Source organism: Vipera ursinii (genome assembly GCF_947247035.1).
Source record: "Vipera ursinii genome assembly, chromosome: 6".
NCBI classification, from domain to species: Eukaryota; Metazoa; Chordata; class Lepidosauria; order Squamata; family Viperidae; genus Vipera; species Vipera ursinii.
The window spans coordinates 44,987,397-45,004,167 of NC_139515.1; the positions used below are offsets into that span (position 1 = coordinate 44,987,397).

General features: G+C 37.5%; 1 protein-coding gene across 2 annotated transcripts; it reads left to right on the top strand.

Moving 5' to 3' along the window:
* The first annotated feature begins 531 nt into the window (after positions 1-531).
* Positions 532-12,470, top strand: RAB21 (RAB21, member RAS oncogene family). 2 transcript variants are annotated; one of them, XR_014492887.1, is made up of 8 exons: positions 532-1,062; positions 4,860-4,919; positions 5,034-5,141; positions 5,664-5,727; positions 6,508-6,562; positions 7,692-7,780; positions 10,733-11,362; positions 12,099-12,470. XR_014492887.1 is itself a non-coding variant. In XM_083365951.1 (7 exons), exons 1-7 carry the CDS (start codon positions 865-867, stop codon positions 10,870-10,872), a joined length of 714 nt encoding a protein of 237 aa, XP_083222077.1. In that variant the 5' UTR covers positions 532-864; the 3' UTR covers positions 10,873-12,470. The 2 variants fall into 2 exon arrangements, 1 of the variants encoding a protein (XP_083222077.1); XM_083365951.1 differs by having other exon boundaries at positions 10,733-12,470.
* Positions 12,471-16,771: the final 4,301 nt, after the last annotated feature.

Here is a 16,771-nt window from a genome sequence, read left to right on the forward strand (position 1 = left end):
AAACCTCTCCCTTTCCCCTCAGCGTGGCTGGCTCAGGAATTCTGGGACTTGAAGTCCATGAGTCATAAAAGAGCCGAGGTTGCCTACCCCTGGCTCTAGGCCAGGGGTAGGCAAACCTCGGCTCTTTTATGACTGGTGGACTTCAACTCCCAGAATTCCTGAGCCGGCCTGGCTCAGCTTGGAAACCTCTCCCTTTCCCCTCAGCGTGGCTGGCTCAGGAATTCTGGGAATTGAAGTCCACGAGTCATAAAGCGGCCTAGGCCTAGCCCAGGGGTAGGCAACCTCGGCTTTTTTATGACTCCTGGACTTCAACTCCCAGAATTCCTGAGCCAGCCTGACTCAGCTTGGAAACCTCTCCCTTTCTCCTCAGCGTGGCTGGCTCAGGAATTCTGGGAGTTGAAGTCCACGAGTCATAAAAGAGCCGAGGTTGCCTACCCCTGCTCTAGGCAATCTGTTCCTCTTGGTTTTTCGGGCGGCGCTTCGGGATGCCGAAACATCAGCAGCCAACGGTGTGTCGCGTGACCACCCGTCGAATGACGTAGGAGGAAGAAGAAGACGCCATTAGAAAGGAGGCTGAGCGAGACGCCTCGGTGCGGGAGGAGGGTTACTCGGGTTTTTTTTTCCCCAGCCACCCCTCTCTCTTTCTCTCTCTTTCCTCCCTCCCCCCCACCTTTCGTCTCTCCTTCTCTGCTTTGCTTCCCCCTCGCAGTCTTCCTCCGCGCGGCCTCCTCTCCTTTTTTTTTTCCTCCCCCGCTCCCCTTTTACGGTTATCCTAGACTCTGCTCAGCGCCCCGTATCAAAGCGGAGCGGGGTCCGGCGGTTTGCCGATGTGAGGCCGCGGGAGCGGCGGTCACTTGGCTGCGGATGGCGACGGCAGCGGCCGCTTCTGGCGCGGGAGGTGGCGGCGGCGGCGCTGCTGCCGCCGCCGCCGCCGCTGCTGCTGGCGGGCGAAGTTTCTCCTTCAAGGTGGTCCTGCTCGGGGAAGGCTGCGTGGGAAAGACTTCTCTAGTACTGCGTTACTGTGAGAACAAGTTCAATGACAAGCATATCACCACTCTGCAGGTAGGCCCGGGAGGCAGCAGGAGGCCGGCTCCGGCAGGGCTGAAATTCGGCTTCCTTCTTAAGATGGGCTTGTTTCACCTATCGCACTGGGTCCTTTTGAGGAGGGGGCGCGGTTGGACCCCCGAGCTGGTTTCTCCCCCCCCCCCAACCTAACTTGAACAGCGAGAGAGTGAAGCTCTTCGAAGTTTCCAGCCCGGACCGCGCACTCTTTAGAAAAGTAGCCATTAATGTTTTTATCAATTCCACCTTTTATTGGGGATAAATAAAAATGATTTTGTGTCAGACAACCTGGAAACACAAAAGAGGTAGTACCGTAGAAGAGCTGAAAAACAAAAAACAAAAAGGTACCATCTGTTCTAGTTTAGAAAGGCTGTAGTAAACTGGGTTTGCTGTTTCTCGGGAATTTGAACACGTTGGGTATTTTAACGTATTGCAATGCCTGAACCGAAGCCCACTCAATGTTATTGAGAATAGAAGTAAAAGGAAGTGACTGTGCGGCCTTCTTGCTGGGCAGAAATACAGTATTCAGTGCAATAGCAGGAAATAATAAAACGTTGTGGTAATTGCAGAAATCTCTAGGCAGCTTGTTTTATTATAATTTTTTCTTTCAAGAATTTCAGATGACCATCAGATGTTCTGGATAAAAATAATTCTCATACCCTGTATTATTCCTTGTCTGACCTTAACAAGACTCTTTTTTTAAAAAAAGTTTATTTACTTTCAGCTGATGTCTTTACAAATTGGTTAATATGTTGATTTACGTATAGTAAAATCTTGAATGGTTCAGTAATTTGAAACCCTTGTTGGTACAGTTCATTTGCTTTGCACATACTCTTTAGAGAATGGTGATGGAATATGTTGTCAGATCCAGTGTTTAGTCACATGCAGAGCTGAAATAGACACTGAATAATTCAGATTACAGAAGGATATATTTGTAATGATGTCTCTCCAAGGATACCAATAAGACCACTGTTTAAAGGAAGCTGAAGTACCACTTATCACTTCCATAAGTAAACTTGAAGCTATTAGGGTCCATGTGATTCTTCAAAGTAATAGACTTCTTCCATACCAAAATTTTGTGTTCTGTCTAAATGTCTGTTTAAGATGGCATTTAGGATAATTATACTGAGTTTATGAATTGCAATACAGCATTGCTTATCTTTTTGCTTTGCAAAACAAACATGCAAGAGAGAATAGATTCCATCTTTGCAAGCCAATTAATTATTTTTGTCTACAGAAAAACGCTATTCCCATTACACTGTTCATTGATAAATCACAGGTTTATTTTATTTTTTACTAGTATATATAGAATATCAGTACTTTTTTAATACAAGATTTAGACAAATCTGCTAGACTTGTTAGGTGGATTCTTGGGATTTTATCACTATTAGTTCAGCGAATAGAAACTTTGTGCACTTTGATGTTAAGATTGTTTTCTCTTGCAAATGACCACTATAATGGGAAGCATTGCAAACTAGCAGTCTGCAACTAAGAATTAGGTACTGGAAGGCAATCCATGCTGGATATGATAGTTAAGGACTTTTTTCAAAATTGTCAGTTCACAATTGCTAATTGTAGCTTCCTCTGAAGATTACATTTGTTGTTATTCAACTCTTTAACATCCTGCTCTTTCTCAGAGAAGTCCCAGGAGACTTACATAATTCTTAGTTTCCATTCCACACCAGTTTTATTGCAACACTCCTTCCTATAAGACAAGTTATGTAGTCGATTATATTGTTTTTTTTTTAAAAACTACTGCAGTATAATCTGAAATGCAGTATTCTACAATTCTGAAAATCTAAATTGTTTCATACAGTGATTCATTAACTATGAAATTTGTTATGCAAATAGTGCTCAACTTACAACAGTTCATTTAATGACTTCAAAGTTGCAATGGCACTGTACAAATGACTGTTTTTCACACTTACAACTCTTGCAGCATCCCTATGGTCACATGATTAGAATTCAGATATTTGGCAACTGGTTCATGTTCATGATGGTTGTGATCAGCTTTTGCGACTTTCTGACCAGCAAAGTCAATGGGGAAGCCAGATTCGCCTAGCAGCAGTGTTACTAACTTAACAACTGCAGTGATTCACTTAACAACTGTGGCAAGAAAGATTGCAAAATAGGGCAAAATTCACTTAACTGTTTCACTTAGCAATAGAAATTTTGGGCTCATTTGTGATTATAAACTGAGGACTACCTATAATATGCTTAATGTAAATTGAGACTAAATAAATAAAAGGACCGCTTTGATAAGATTCAATGTACTGGTGATTGAAACAAAGTTCATTTCTTAGATTTACTATGTCATTTTACATTCTTTGAAGTGCCATCTAGAACATATTACAACAGATTTCTCTGAGTTGCTTTATTATAAACTGAAAACAGATAACAAGTACATCTTTATTCATTTAAATATCTCAGACCAATGCTGGGTTGCAAGCATTTGTCTTCTGGTGTTAAAGCAAGAAAAGAGAACAGGAGGTTGGTAGATCTCATAATTAAATGTTTTTCAAACAGTCTTAACTTACAGTGTTACATGTTATCTGCCATTCATTTTATTTTTGGTTTGACATCATTGTTGGGAAAGGCAGTGAGGTCTCTTCGTTGAGGAAATATCTTCATGCCCCTTTCTGAAATGATATGAACCTTAGTATCTTAACACTTTGTCCCAAATCAGACTATTGTCTGATTAAATTGGATTTAATTAGGCAGCCAGTTTTTATATCTTACAAAATCTGGTTCAGACTGTTAAACTAATGAAACATTTTCCAGTTCTAAAATATTAACAGTTTATTTAAAGTTTGCTTTATTACTGCATAAACGTGTATTTCGTATACATTAATGCGTTAAACTATATATTTTGCTGAATATAAAAATTTACTTAGATCGTCAGCTGACTCAAGGTAGTATATCAAACCAGGTAAAACACAATGTAACAATAAAAGAACCAAAAATAATATGGTCGAGTTTACAGTGGGAATGAAAATATAAAGAAGCATCTGCCCATTTGGGATGTGCAGAACTTTAGATATGATCTCCAAAATGTTATTTTGGAGCAACACCTTAAAGCAACTGCATCTTTTTGTGAGACTGGGAGCTTGAAGGCAATTGTGCAATTGTGCAATATTAGAAAAGGGTGAGATGCTTTAAGGTGCTGCAGGTAGTGTTTCACTTGTTTCTTCAGACTTCAAGGTATCTTTTGGAGTTTGAGTCCAATATGCAGCACAGTCCTGTTCTTCAGTGAAAGAAAGGTTTTATTCACTAGCCTTTATTTCTTTTCCGTTATCCAAAATAAGAGGTACAAAATAGAGTTTGCAACACCATTACATGCATCACAGACAATAACTCATAGAGTGTTGAAATGTCTTGAAATGTTTCTCTGGACTAATCAATAGTTTTGCAAAAAAAATAATAGAAAATTTAATTGCCTACTTATTAATATTGTTCACCCCAGACCTTCATTTCAGCAATGGCCTTTCATATAAATAACATTGTGCAAAGCGAAGAAAAGAAATAAAAAGTCATTAGTCAAAACTATAATATTGAAATAAATTGAAGGAATTGATAAATCTTATCAATTAAGAGGAAAATATAGGTAACTATTTTAACACCATTCAAAACCATTTTTTTTATTCTTGCAAAGCATATATTAGTCATATTTTCATATATTAGTTAAAAGGACCTCAGGTGCGTGTTTTGTTTTTATATTTACAAAAGTCATTGAAACATTATTCGTATGAATTGGGGAAATCTGGGTATTAATTTTATGAGTGTTTTTCCACTTGCAGGCATCTTTTCTAACGAAGAAGCTAAATATTGGAGGAAAAAGAGTAAACCTTGCAATATGGGTAAGTGGTATAATCATGTTGCTATGATACTGCATTTAAATATCAAACTTTACTTAGCCAAAAAAATTACTGTTTGAATAGATTAAATGAGATCAGTATTTTTGTATCATACAGGACACAGCTGGACAAGAAAGGTTTCATGCACTAGGCCCTATTTATTACAGAGACTCTAATGGAGCTATTTTAGTGTATGATATAACAGATGAAGATTCTTTTCAAAAGGTAACTATACCATTTCCCTGTAACAAATAAGCACACAGCAAGTACATTTTTTTTAAAAAAAATTAAAGTTCAGTCTTATATTTTAGAAATAACCTGGTGGATAAACTTACCTTATTATACTGTGGGCTTGGGTTGAATAAAAAGTGGTATCTAAATGGGCTTATACCCTGGAGGAATACTATTAACTAGTGAAATAGTGCTCCTGGATTTCACTGCATGATTCTGAATGCAGTGTTGAAGGTTGCATTGGAGAAAAAGTGCAAAGGAAATCCCATTTTATATATAGAGTAGGCCTATGTGTTGATAATTGATCTAAAAGCATTTTTTTAATGTACAATCCAGAAGTAAGTTCCCTTAAATTAAATTCAGTAGGATTTGCTTCCAAGAAAGTAGCTTCAGGATTGCAGTTTCTGTGAAGACAATGAAAAGAGACTGGGATTTCTGATTAGAAAATTTTAAAATAACTTTTTAAAAAACTTAAAAATTATAATATTGAAATACATTTTCTTGTCACTTTCATAGGTAAAAAACTGGGTAAAGGAATTAAGAAAAATGTTGGGAAATGAAATTTGCCTATGCATAGTTGGTAAGATTGGGTTTTTACATCTTATTAAATGACTAAGAAATCTTGTTCAATTTTAGTGGAATTTTGCATTTAGGTGATTGCATAAAACCTATAATTGCTTTTTTAAAACCCCTTTTAATTTTGGTACTGGTTGGCTTCAGTAAGAAAAATAATATTTGAGGATTGTAAAAGTAAAAAGGAAAAAATAGAAAGCAGAATGCCAGTAGCAAGAATGTGAGAAAGTTTTCTTGAGAAATTTCTGAATGTGTTTTAATCCTTATTAGAGCCCATGTAGTTCTAGACAATATAGTCTTTGTGAACAAGTTAGTATAAAACTGCTTTAGAAACAGGATTGAAAGTGTTTAGAAACAAGATCAGAACTATACAAATTACTTGCCATTTTGGGAAATGCTTTGGGATCTCCAATTATGTTTAGCTGCAACTTATCTGTTTGAAATAACCACAGCTTTCTGTGTAATTACACAAGTAAATTACACAAAGATTTCAGGATGGAGTAGGATTCTATCATGCGATTTAATATTTTCATGGTAAAGAATTACAAAAAATGTCTGAGCGTGTTGCTCTGTATTCTTGCTGCTTAATTCATAGTCTTGACAATGTGAAGTTAACTTTGATAATTAATTCTGGATACCTGAATGGATATAGATGTAGAAAAGTAAATACTGCTCGTGCCTAGAAACAATGAAGACTAGAAGCCAGTTAGAAAGAAATTGTTGATGTTGAGTAGATTGTATCTTTCTGATTTATTTTGGATATTAAGGAAATCTGAATTCTTGACAGGTAACAAGATAGATTTGGAGAAGGAAAGACATGTGTCTATTCAAGAAGCAGAATCGTAAGTTTTTGACTGTTAATTTCAATACTACATTGAAGATGCCATCACTTATATAGAGCATACAGGTAATCTTCATTTAGCAACTGCTTGGACAGCAACCGATTGCAGTTGCAACAATCTCTTTCACATGTGCATCATACACAATCAGTAACCTGTTGCCCCATGCCTGAAAGCATATTTCTTTCACTGTGTATTCCCCATTGAGTGCCTGCTGTCTTATAGTTCCTTCCTTACCAAAGAATGTAAATACAAGCATCAGTTCTGCTAATTACCCAAGCTCTGGGGTGACTATTCAGAAGGATCCCAGAGTGGAGGAAAAGGCTGTAAGTACCTTTTGTCCAGGTTCTTCATGAGTTGAGTTCTGGAAGCTTTCCCCACAGTTTGGCCTTATCTGGCTGTTTGCTTGTATCCTTTGGACAATAAGTGATCTTGCTTATTTTGGCCATGTCATGTGGGGAAATTCACTTATGTTAGGAACAGTTAGCAGTAAAAATGAAGTCAATCCACCAAAGAACAGGATGGCTGGACACCATCAAAGCTGACACCAGTCAAAGAAGTGGTGCAAGATTGGCAGATGTAGGGAGACCTGGCTCAGAATTGCCAAGGTTTGGACATAACTGAATGGATAACATCATCAACAACATCATTATCCTTCTTTTCCTCCTTCTGACACTGTAAAGCAAAGGAGTGGAAAGTGAAGTAAACTTGTAAGGCCAATCATGGTCATGTGATTTTTCATTTAGTGACTGCTTTGCTTAACAATGAGTTGCCAGTCCCAATTATGGTTGCTAAGTTAGGACTGCCTGTATACACATTTAAATTAGGAAGTATTAAAACAGTCTATGGAATTAGTGTAACATAAAATCTACCTTTTCTGCCTCAATTCTGCTGTCACTTAATGTTATTTTCCTAGCTAATTTTAAATTGTCTGTATTCAGATCCAAATATTTTACTATGATCAATGACCAGATGTATCTATGATTCAGTTACAATATTACAGGGAAGAAAAGGCAATGGTATGTTTTTTGCTTTGCATTAGATGTATTCAAATTTACACGGTCTGTATAATTTGCTTATAACATAGAAAATGTATGCAATTTTCATTCACAAGATAAGTTTTTTCTTGCAGATATGCAGAATCAGTGGGAGCAAAACACTATCATACATCTGCCAAACAGAACAAAGGAATAGAAGAACTCTTTCTTGATTTGTGTAAAAGTAGGTTTGTCTAACATATGGATTGATGTTTCTGTTATGAAAGCTAATGACTCCTGAATGATGAGCTATTATTTTATAGCCAATTTCATTTGCACTAGATTTAAACTGTACGACAATTTGCATTATGAATTTCTAATTTTTTTATTTAACATTCTTAACAAACAATTAACAAAACAATCTTTAAACTTAAGGAACAAAATTAATAGAAACCAAAAAAATAGAAAAGAAACAACAGCCAAACTAAGAATGAAAAAACCCTTATATTTTATACTTAACAATAGTCACTCATTACTAATAAACGCACTATTGTAAATATACTACAAAACATTATCATAAAATCACAAATTCTCTGCCATAGTAAACACATATTGTTACATCCTTTGGTTAGTAAAAAATATTGCCTTTTCCAAACAGACATATCACACATTTCTGACAACCATTCCTTAACTTTTGGAATAATACCACATTTCCAGTTAGCCAATAAGATACTTTTAGCCATTTATTTTCCTGGGCTCCAAGATCACTGCAGATGGGGACTGTAGCCAAGAAATTAAAAGACGCTTGCTCCTTGGGAGGAAAGCCATGGGAAATCTAGACAGCACACTAAAAAGCAGAGACATCACCCTGTCAACAAAAGTGTGTATAGTCAAGGCTTCGGTCTTCCCAGTTGCAACGTATGGCAGTGAAAGCTGGACCATAAGAAAGGCTGAGCGCCAAAGAATTGAGGCCTTTGAACTATGGTGCTGGAGAAGACTCCTGCGAGTCCCTTGGACTGCAAGGCGATCAAACCAGTCAGTCCTAGAAGAGATCAACCCTGACTGCTCTTTAGAAGGCCAGATCCTGAAGCTGAAACTCAAATACTTTGGCCACCTAATGAGAAGGAAGGACTCACTGGAGAAGAGCCTAATGCTGGGAAAGGTTGAGGGCAAGAGAAGAAGGGGACGACAGAGAATGAGGTGGCTGGATGGAGTCACTGAAGCAGTAGGCGTGAGCTTAAATGGACTCCAGAAGATGGTAGAGGACAGGAAGGCCTGGAGGAATGTTGTCCATAGGGTCGCGATGGGTCAGACACGACTTTGCAGCTAACAACAACAACAAGCCATTTCCCATTCTTGATATAACCATAATTCTTGATCATCAATCAGATTCCAAAGCCTTGGTATATAGTTCAACATCACACTTATCCTTAACATTTTACAATTTTCCCTATCTATACATTATCCCAATAAGATACTAAATTATCACATGACCATGTGATATAGAACAGCAGTTTTTCATATTAAAATTATATAATTTTAATTAAGCACAATAGTACAGAACCTCCTGTCCACATTAGTATTCTGACGTCAAACAGTGGTTATTACGCAACTGAATATTTTCAAATATAATGGGATGCCATTGAATGTTAAAATGATATTACTATTTAAAATCAAGCTACAGCACTTATAAACTATTTAACTTAAAATACACACAGACATATATAAAATATTTTAAGAACATAGATAAATAGTTCCTTGCTTAACTGTTGAATATTTCTATCTTCAGCAAAATGCATGTGCATTGTTAAGATTTTGGAGTACTGTATATTAATTAATATCATTGGTAATGCTATTTTGACTTACTAAGTATTTCATACAGAATTATAAAATAATGTAGCTAAGTTTTTTGGACCAGAACAATGTATGGAGGGAGCTACCATGTTTCCCTGAAAATAAGACTCTTGTCTTATAATTTTCCTATTTTTGTCTTTGTTTTCTGCAGTAATACAGGATGAGGAGGATAATAGATTGAGCAGTAATTGTGAGAAAGACAATTGTAGATCAGAAATGGCACTGCTTATTAAAGCTCATAATTTGTAGCATGAAGCTATGTTTCCAGTAGTATGTACTTTGATTCCTGGCTGCTAGATCCATCCTGATGTGTTGGATAATATATGGAGAGGCAGGAATTTCAGGTCTGCTAAAAGATAAATAATATAAGCCTGACTTGCTAAATTGGTGCTTGGCAAGTGGGATATTCTTTAAGATATAGCCTCTTAATTCCATATGAGAAGAAGGTGATCCAGTTTCTGCTTATTGCTAGTGAAAGGTTAAACTTAATGCCTGATATATAAAAATAAGACAGAAAAAAATACATATGACAGTAACGTGGGGGGCATCAAAATACAGTTCTACAGAAGTTAAATCTTGTTAAATAATTGGATGAATGTGCATATATAGTTTACATCTTAACAGTATTATAACTGACAGGTAGCCTTTGTTACAACAAGCATTTCAAAAGAATGGCAAGGATGAGATGCTGACAATGCTGATATTTAAATTATAATACAGTTTATGGACTAGAAGGAAAAGGATTTCCTTCTAACCTCCTCCTTCCAGATTCCTTTTGGTGGAGTCCATCCAGCATTCAGATTAGATTGAAGTCATAATCATAGGTCCTGCAGTTGTTTGTTCTTATTTTGCAGTAACCATATAGGAAGATGTGCCAGGAAAATTAAAGACCACTGTTTATTACTAATACTGTGCATGCGATTTATCAGGCGCATCAGAGTTCAAGAATACAGAAAAATGGTAGTACCTGTCAGCTAATGGGCTGCTGTAGAATAATCTGGGATGGTAATAACTGAAATAGAATGGTTACAATCTGAAAAGTGATAAGCTCTCTGTAACAGTGACATATTCAAATTGATTTTGATAATTATCTTTGCTATTCATATTTGATTCTTTGGAGACAATTTGTCTTTAATTTTAGTTGTTCAGTAGTACACATGGGTTTCAGATAATATTGGGTATTTAGAATTAGGTTCTGTTTATAAATTAACTTATCAGTAGTATGTGTATTTAAAGAATCTTTTACAAAACTTGCATATGTTACATCTGTATAAAATACAATTTGCTTTTTCGTTCAATGATTAGAAATTCTCCAATCTAATACAATATTTTTGTATTGTAGGAATGATAGAAACTGCGCAAGTTGATGAGAGAGCACGAGGCAATGGTTCTAGTCAATCAGGAGCTGCAAGACGGGGAGTACAGATAATTGATGATGAGCCAGCAGCTCAGAGTAGTGGAGGTTGCTGCTCCTCTGGATAATTGTACAAGAGACTGTGCTCCTTGCCCTTTAGTGAAGACTGCCACATTCAGAGTCTCATTCTTTATCAGCGGAGAATTGGAATTAACAGTATTTAAAATCACTTGTAACAATTCAATTCAATACCATTAAGTGCTAAACTAGCAGAGCCAGAGAATTGGCATTTTCTACAATGATTAACAAAGCAAACCAATGGCCTTTTTACATATTTCTTTAATAATGAATAATATTGCATGTGAGAAAGACTTATGGCTTCATTTATATTTTAAATGAGATCATTATTTAATAACTTATACACCTTATTGGAATTAGACATTTTTTGCAGCCCTTTGTATTTTGTGGTAGATCAAGTTATATCTCTTCACAATTGCAAATCCATTTCTTTTTAATTAGCAGATAACTGGGTACTATTTTTGCAGGGGTACCATTGATATATAACTGCTTGACTACTTTGATATATTCATCCTGTACTCCATGCTGGTAAAATAAATGGTAAATTACACATTAAATATTTTATCTGCTTTTATAAGTGCAGGTGCAGAAATATGTACACAAGTCTTGTCAGTAATTGTGAGGTGAAAAATGCTGGAAAGATACAAGTTCTATTACTGCTTTCTCTTTGTTAGATTATGATAATTATTTTTCCTTGCTCTAAACTTTACATACGTTTCTGAATATTTTTCTAGCAATTATTGATCTATAACACTCAAGTCCAAAAAATCTAGTTGGAATGATGTGAACTGTTATGTTTATTTTTACTAATACAAGTTTGACATGGCTACAATAATGCTTACATCACAGAAATTATATCTGTGAATTGGCCTTTTCTATTTGATCATCTCTAAGAAAGACCTGCTCATTCTTGCTTCCTTATATATAGTGTTAAAAACAGAAATTAAAATAACTTAGCTGCAACACATAAAAATCCATTAAAAATGGATAGGAATTATTGAACTTCAATCAGCTTTGTTTAAATCCACTTTTTGAGAGCTTCCAGTTATCAAGTATGTCTAAGGTATTTTCTGAAAAAAATAGAAATACAGGTACTTGAAAGTGTTTTTGTTTCAAAATTACATTACATAAAAATAGGATATTGTTGACTTCCTAAAGGAAATTCCACATGGTTATATGATAAATGAGAGTATTTTGGCATGGAATATACATGATTTTGCTTTTAGAAATTTTATTGTTTGATTCTAACTTCACTTCAGATGGCTTGAATTTTCAGTACTATGATGAATATAATGAATATGCAAGCTCAAACACAGAACACTGCAAATTGGATACACATCCCATAAAGGTCACTTTCCAGATACTGACACAGAACCTTGTAAGAGTGGCGTTTTAGAAGACACTGCATGCATTTATAATACTATTAAAGTTGATGTATGAAAATCAGTGGAAGTCAACAGGAGGAATTAACTGTCACACATGGCCATAAACTGGGTAATATATAAGTTATACTTTGTACCTTAACCCCACTGAAACTGTAAATTAAATGATTTGTTAAAATACATATGTTCAAGTAGCTTGGTTACTGTGACTTCTACCTTGTGCTGCTGTAAGCTACCCTATATTCATTAAATATTCATATTTAGTATCTTCTTTTTACAGCTATTTGTCTGAACTGTGTTTGATATAGACAGTTATGAGTATCTGTTCAAAGGCAAAAATGATACCTCTGCTGATTTTAGAAAAGGTTTCATCTTTCATCTTCATTAGTCTAAAAACAATCCTTGGTTTTTGCCCTTTTTTCTCTCCTCGTCTGTTATGCTCTTGCAATGAGCCTTGGTGCGTTATTGTAAAATACAAATAGGGCATTGGATGATTTAGAGCAGGGATTTTCAATCGGTGGTACGTGTCTAGGTCACATACCACCTGCCAGGTGCCGAAGTACCACCACTGGTGGTACTTCGGCACCTGGCAGGTGGTATGTGACCTAGACAAGTGTAGTTGGGGGATGAGCTGAAGTGACGGCAGTGCTGCACAGGCCTGGGAGAGTCAGCTGGGGCTCTGCTGAGGGCCCAGGATCAGCTCATATGGCTCCAGCTGATCAGTGCTTCTGGTGGCCTGGGGGGGGGGTGGCGGGCAGCCACACGCAGTCTTCAGGTAGAGAGTCAACTGGTGGTGTTACTGGGACTCTGCTGAGGGTCCTGGATTGGTGCAGCTGCAGCTGATTGGCGCTTCTGGCAGCCTCTGTTATCACAAGGAGCAACAGACAGGCCTTGGGGTGAGAGTCGGCCAAGCTCAGAGCTGCTGGGGCTTGGCAGAGGCCCCACGACTGGTGCGCACAGATTCAGCTGAGCAGAGCTGTGTGCAACGGCCAGCCAGGGAGTGGGTGACAGCATGGGGGAGTGAGACGGGTAGCGACCAACGCTGGAGCTCTCCCTGAGCCTCAGAGAGTGGCACACCCGGAAGAGAAGAGGAGGAAGGGGGGAAAGAGGAGAGGATATAAAAGGAGGTTTTGGCAGGAGAGGGAGAGAAAAAAAGATGGGAAGAGAGAGGGAGAAGAGAGGCTTCTGTGAGGAGCAGTGAGGAGAGAGGAGAGGCTTCTGTGAGACAAGCAGAGGGATCAAGTGAAGGAGCAGAGGCTGTGGAAGGAGAGCCCAGGATGCAGTGAGGAGAAAGAGGGACAGAGTAAGAAGGGCCAACCAGCCACCTGAACACCAAGGTAGTGATGCATATTAATAAATACGGATAAATTCGTCATTCATTTCTCAGTGCAAAGGGAAAGCGATTCAGCAAAGGAACCACCATTGAAATTAAAACTGGTACTTTTTTCCTTTTTTTTTTGTTTTGGTCATCAAGTTTTTGACACCCTGCTAAGTACTGATGGTACTCGAATATTGTCATGTCCTAAAAGTGGTACAATCTGAAAAGGTTGAAAAGCACTGATTTAGAGAGCACCCACTTAAAAAATTCTTTAGTGAGTGAGCAGGATATTGCTGCAGTTTGAGGGAAGTTCCATATTAAAATTGATACCCTTATTCTAGACAGGAACATAACGTACGTAATGAAAATAGTCTGGTTGTACTTTTAAGTTGCTTAATTTATATTCCTCCTGATTTTATACGTTTTTCCTGTTAAAAAAACACTATAGAAAGCTTTATAGAAATTGAGAGACAAAAAGTGAAAATGGGCATTTTCCCAATTAATATTTGTAAAGGAGGTAGATACTGCTTACCGGTAAAAGCAAGCTGTAATTTTACTTCTTAGAATCTTACCGTGGAGTCATCACTGAAAATTAATCTACTTGGCACTCATGACATATTTGTATGTTTTTTATTTATTAAATTTTTATTTCATAGTGGCCATTTACACACGTGTTTGAAATATATAACTTTTAAGGCTATGATTCTCTTTTTACATTTAAATCCATGGTCCCTTATTTATGTTTCTGATATATGTGTAAGTTGAAAGACTAATGGGAAAATTTTGTATATTAGTAAACAGATTTTAACTGGTATGTTAACCTTATCAAGTGTTTTCATAATTTGTGTAGTGAATGCTGTAGTCTTGAAAATACACCCTCTTTGAGTTTTGCGGTTTTAGATATCAGGATACAGTAAAAATCATTTATCTAAAAGTAGTTAAATATAACTTCAGATGAACAACAACACATGACATGTTACACCAAGTCATCTATTTAACAAAAAGAAAGCCAAAATGAAGAGGGCATATGTGAAAAGCTAAGTACATTTTAGCAGCAATAACTTGAAGTAATTTTTTTCTGTATATCTTTGTGGAGGAATTTTGGCCTAATCTTCTTTACAACATTGCTTCAGTTTATGCAAAGAACTCTTGAGGTTCCATCACAGCATTTCAATCAGGTTGAGATCTGGACTTTGAGCCATTGCAACACATTGATTCTTTTCTTTTTAGGCTATTTTCTTATAGATTTGCTGGTGTGCTTGGAATCATTGTCCTGCTGCATGACCCAATGTCAGCCAAATTTTAGCTGTCAGACAGATGGCCTCACATTTGACTCTAGAATACTTTGGTATACAGAGGATTTCATGGTCGACTCAATAACGGTGAGGTGCCCAGATCTTGTGACTGCAAAACAAATCCAAATCATCAACCCTTCACCACTGGGCTTGACAGTTGGTATGAGATGTTTGTGCTGATATGTTGTGTTTGTTTTTTGCCAAACGTGGCATTGTGCATTGTGCATTATTATATCACCACATTGGTCTCATCTGTTCAGTGTTCCAGAGGTCTTGTGATTTGTTCAGATGCAGCTTTGCAAAACTGAGCCCTGCTGTCATGTTCTTTTTAGAGAGAGGAGGCTTTCTCCTGGCAACCCTTCCAAACAATACTTGTTTAGTCTTTTTCTAATTGTACTATCATGAACTTCAACATTTAACATGCTAACACAGGCCTGTAGAGTCAGATGTAAATTTTTTGCTGTTTCTTTGAGCCTTGCACAGTTTGATCTTGGGGTGAATTTGCTGGGACATTCACTCCTGGGATTGGCAACTGTCTTGAATGTTTCCCACTTGTGAATAATCTTTCTCACTGTAGAATGATGGACTTTAAATTGCTTGGAAATGGCCTTATAACCCTTCCCAGATTGATAAGCAGCAACAATTGCTTCTCTAACATCATTGCTGCTGTCTTTATTATTTGGAATTGTGTTATTTGGAATTGTGTACACCACAATGCTGGAGATCAGCAAACTCCTAAAACTTTGGGTTTTATAGACCAGGGCTTTTCAACCTTTTCACCCATTGTACCACTTTTAGGATATGGCAACATCCGAGTACCACCAGTCGCCTAGCAAGGTGTCAAAAACTTGATGACCCCTCCCCCCAAAAGTGATGAAGTACAGGTACTCCTCGACTTACAACAGTTTGCTTAGTGACTGTTCAAAGTTACAATGGCACTGAAAAAAGTGCCCCCCAAACCACAACCGAGCAAGACAACCTGCCTGCCCGCCTGGTGGCGCTCTTCCTTCTGTCCAAAGTTTCCATTGTTGTGAGCATTTCTGTTGAGGATTGGCAGTGGGGGGGGTGTTTGGTTTTTATTCCTCCCATCTGTTGGGTGGTTGCAGGTGGTTTTGGTCACTTCACATGACCCTGTGACCCTGTGACCGTCATAAATATGAATCAGTTGCCAAGCATCTGAATGTAAATCACAAGACCCTGGAGATGCTGCAACATTTCAGCTTCTGGGCTCAGAAGTGCCAGGATCAGTGCCGAGCTCCAGCTGGAGCCTGGCGCTGATTCTGGTGCTTCCACTGAGCCCTGACAGCCCCAAAGAAGCGTTGATCCTGGCACTTCCACTGAGCCCTGACAGCCTTGCAGCTCCAGCCATCTCTCGCTCAGGCTTGTGCGGTGCTGCCACCGGTTCAGTTCATTTCCCTCCCCCACCACCACTTTTCTAGGATGGTCGTGTACCACCTGCCAGGTGCCAATGTACCACAGGTGGTACCCGTACCACTGGTTGAAAAGCCCTGTTATAGACGTACTTGCACTTGCTGATGATCAATTGATCAAGGGCACTTGATTAGCAACATGTAGCTGCTACATAGTTTCTTCATTTCTATGGAAGCAGTAAGGTTGCACTCAGTGTTTCACACATGGCTTTTCCAGTTTGGCTTTCTTTTTGTAAAAAAAATATATATATACGGGTACCACCTGTGGTACATTAATATATATATTAATATATTTATATATATATATATATATATATATATATATATATATATATATATATATATATATATATATATATATATATATATATAATATATATAATATAATATATATATTAATTCCATTTATATCCCGCCCTTCTCCGAAGACTCAGGGTGGCTTACAAGCTTAGCAGTAGCCTTCATTCTATGTATATGCCTGCTTATTAGGGCTTTCACACACCCCCTACAAGCGGCATTACTAC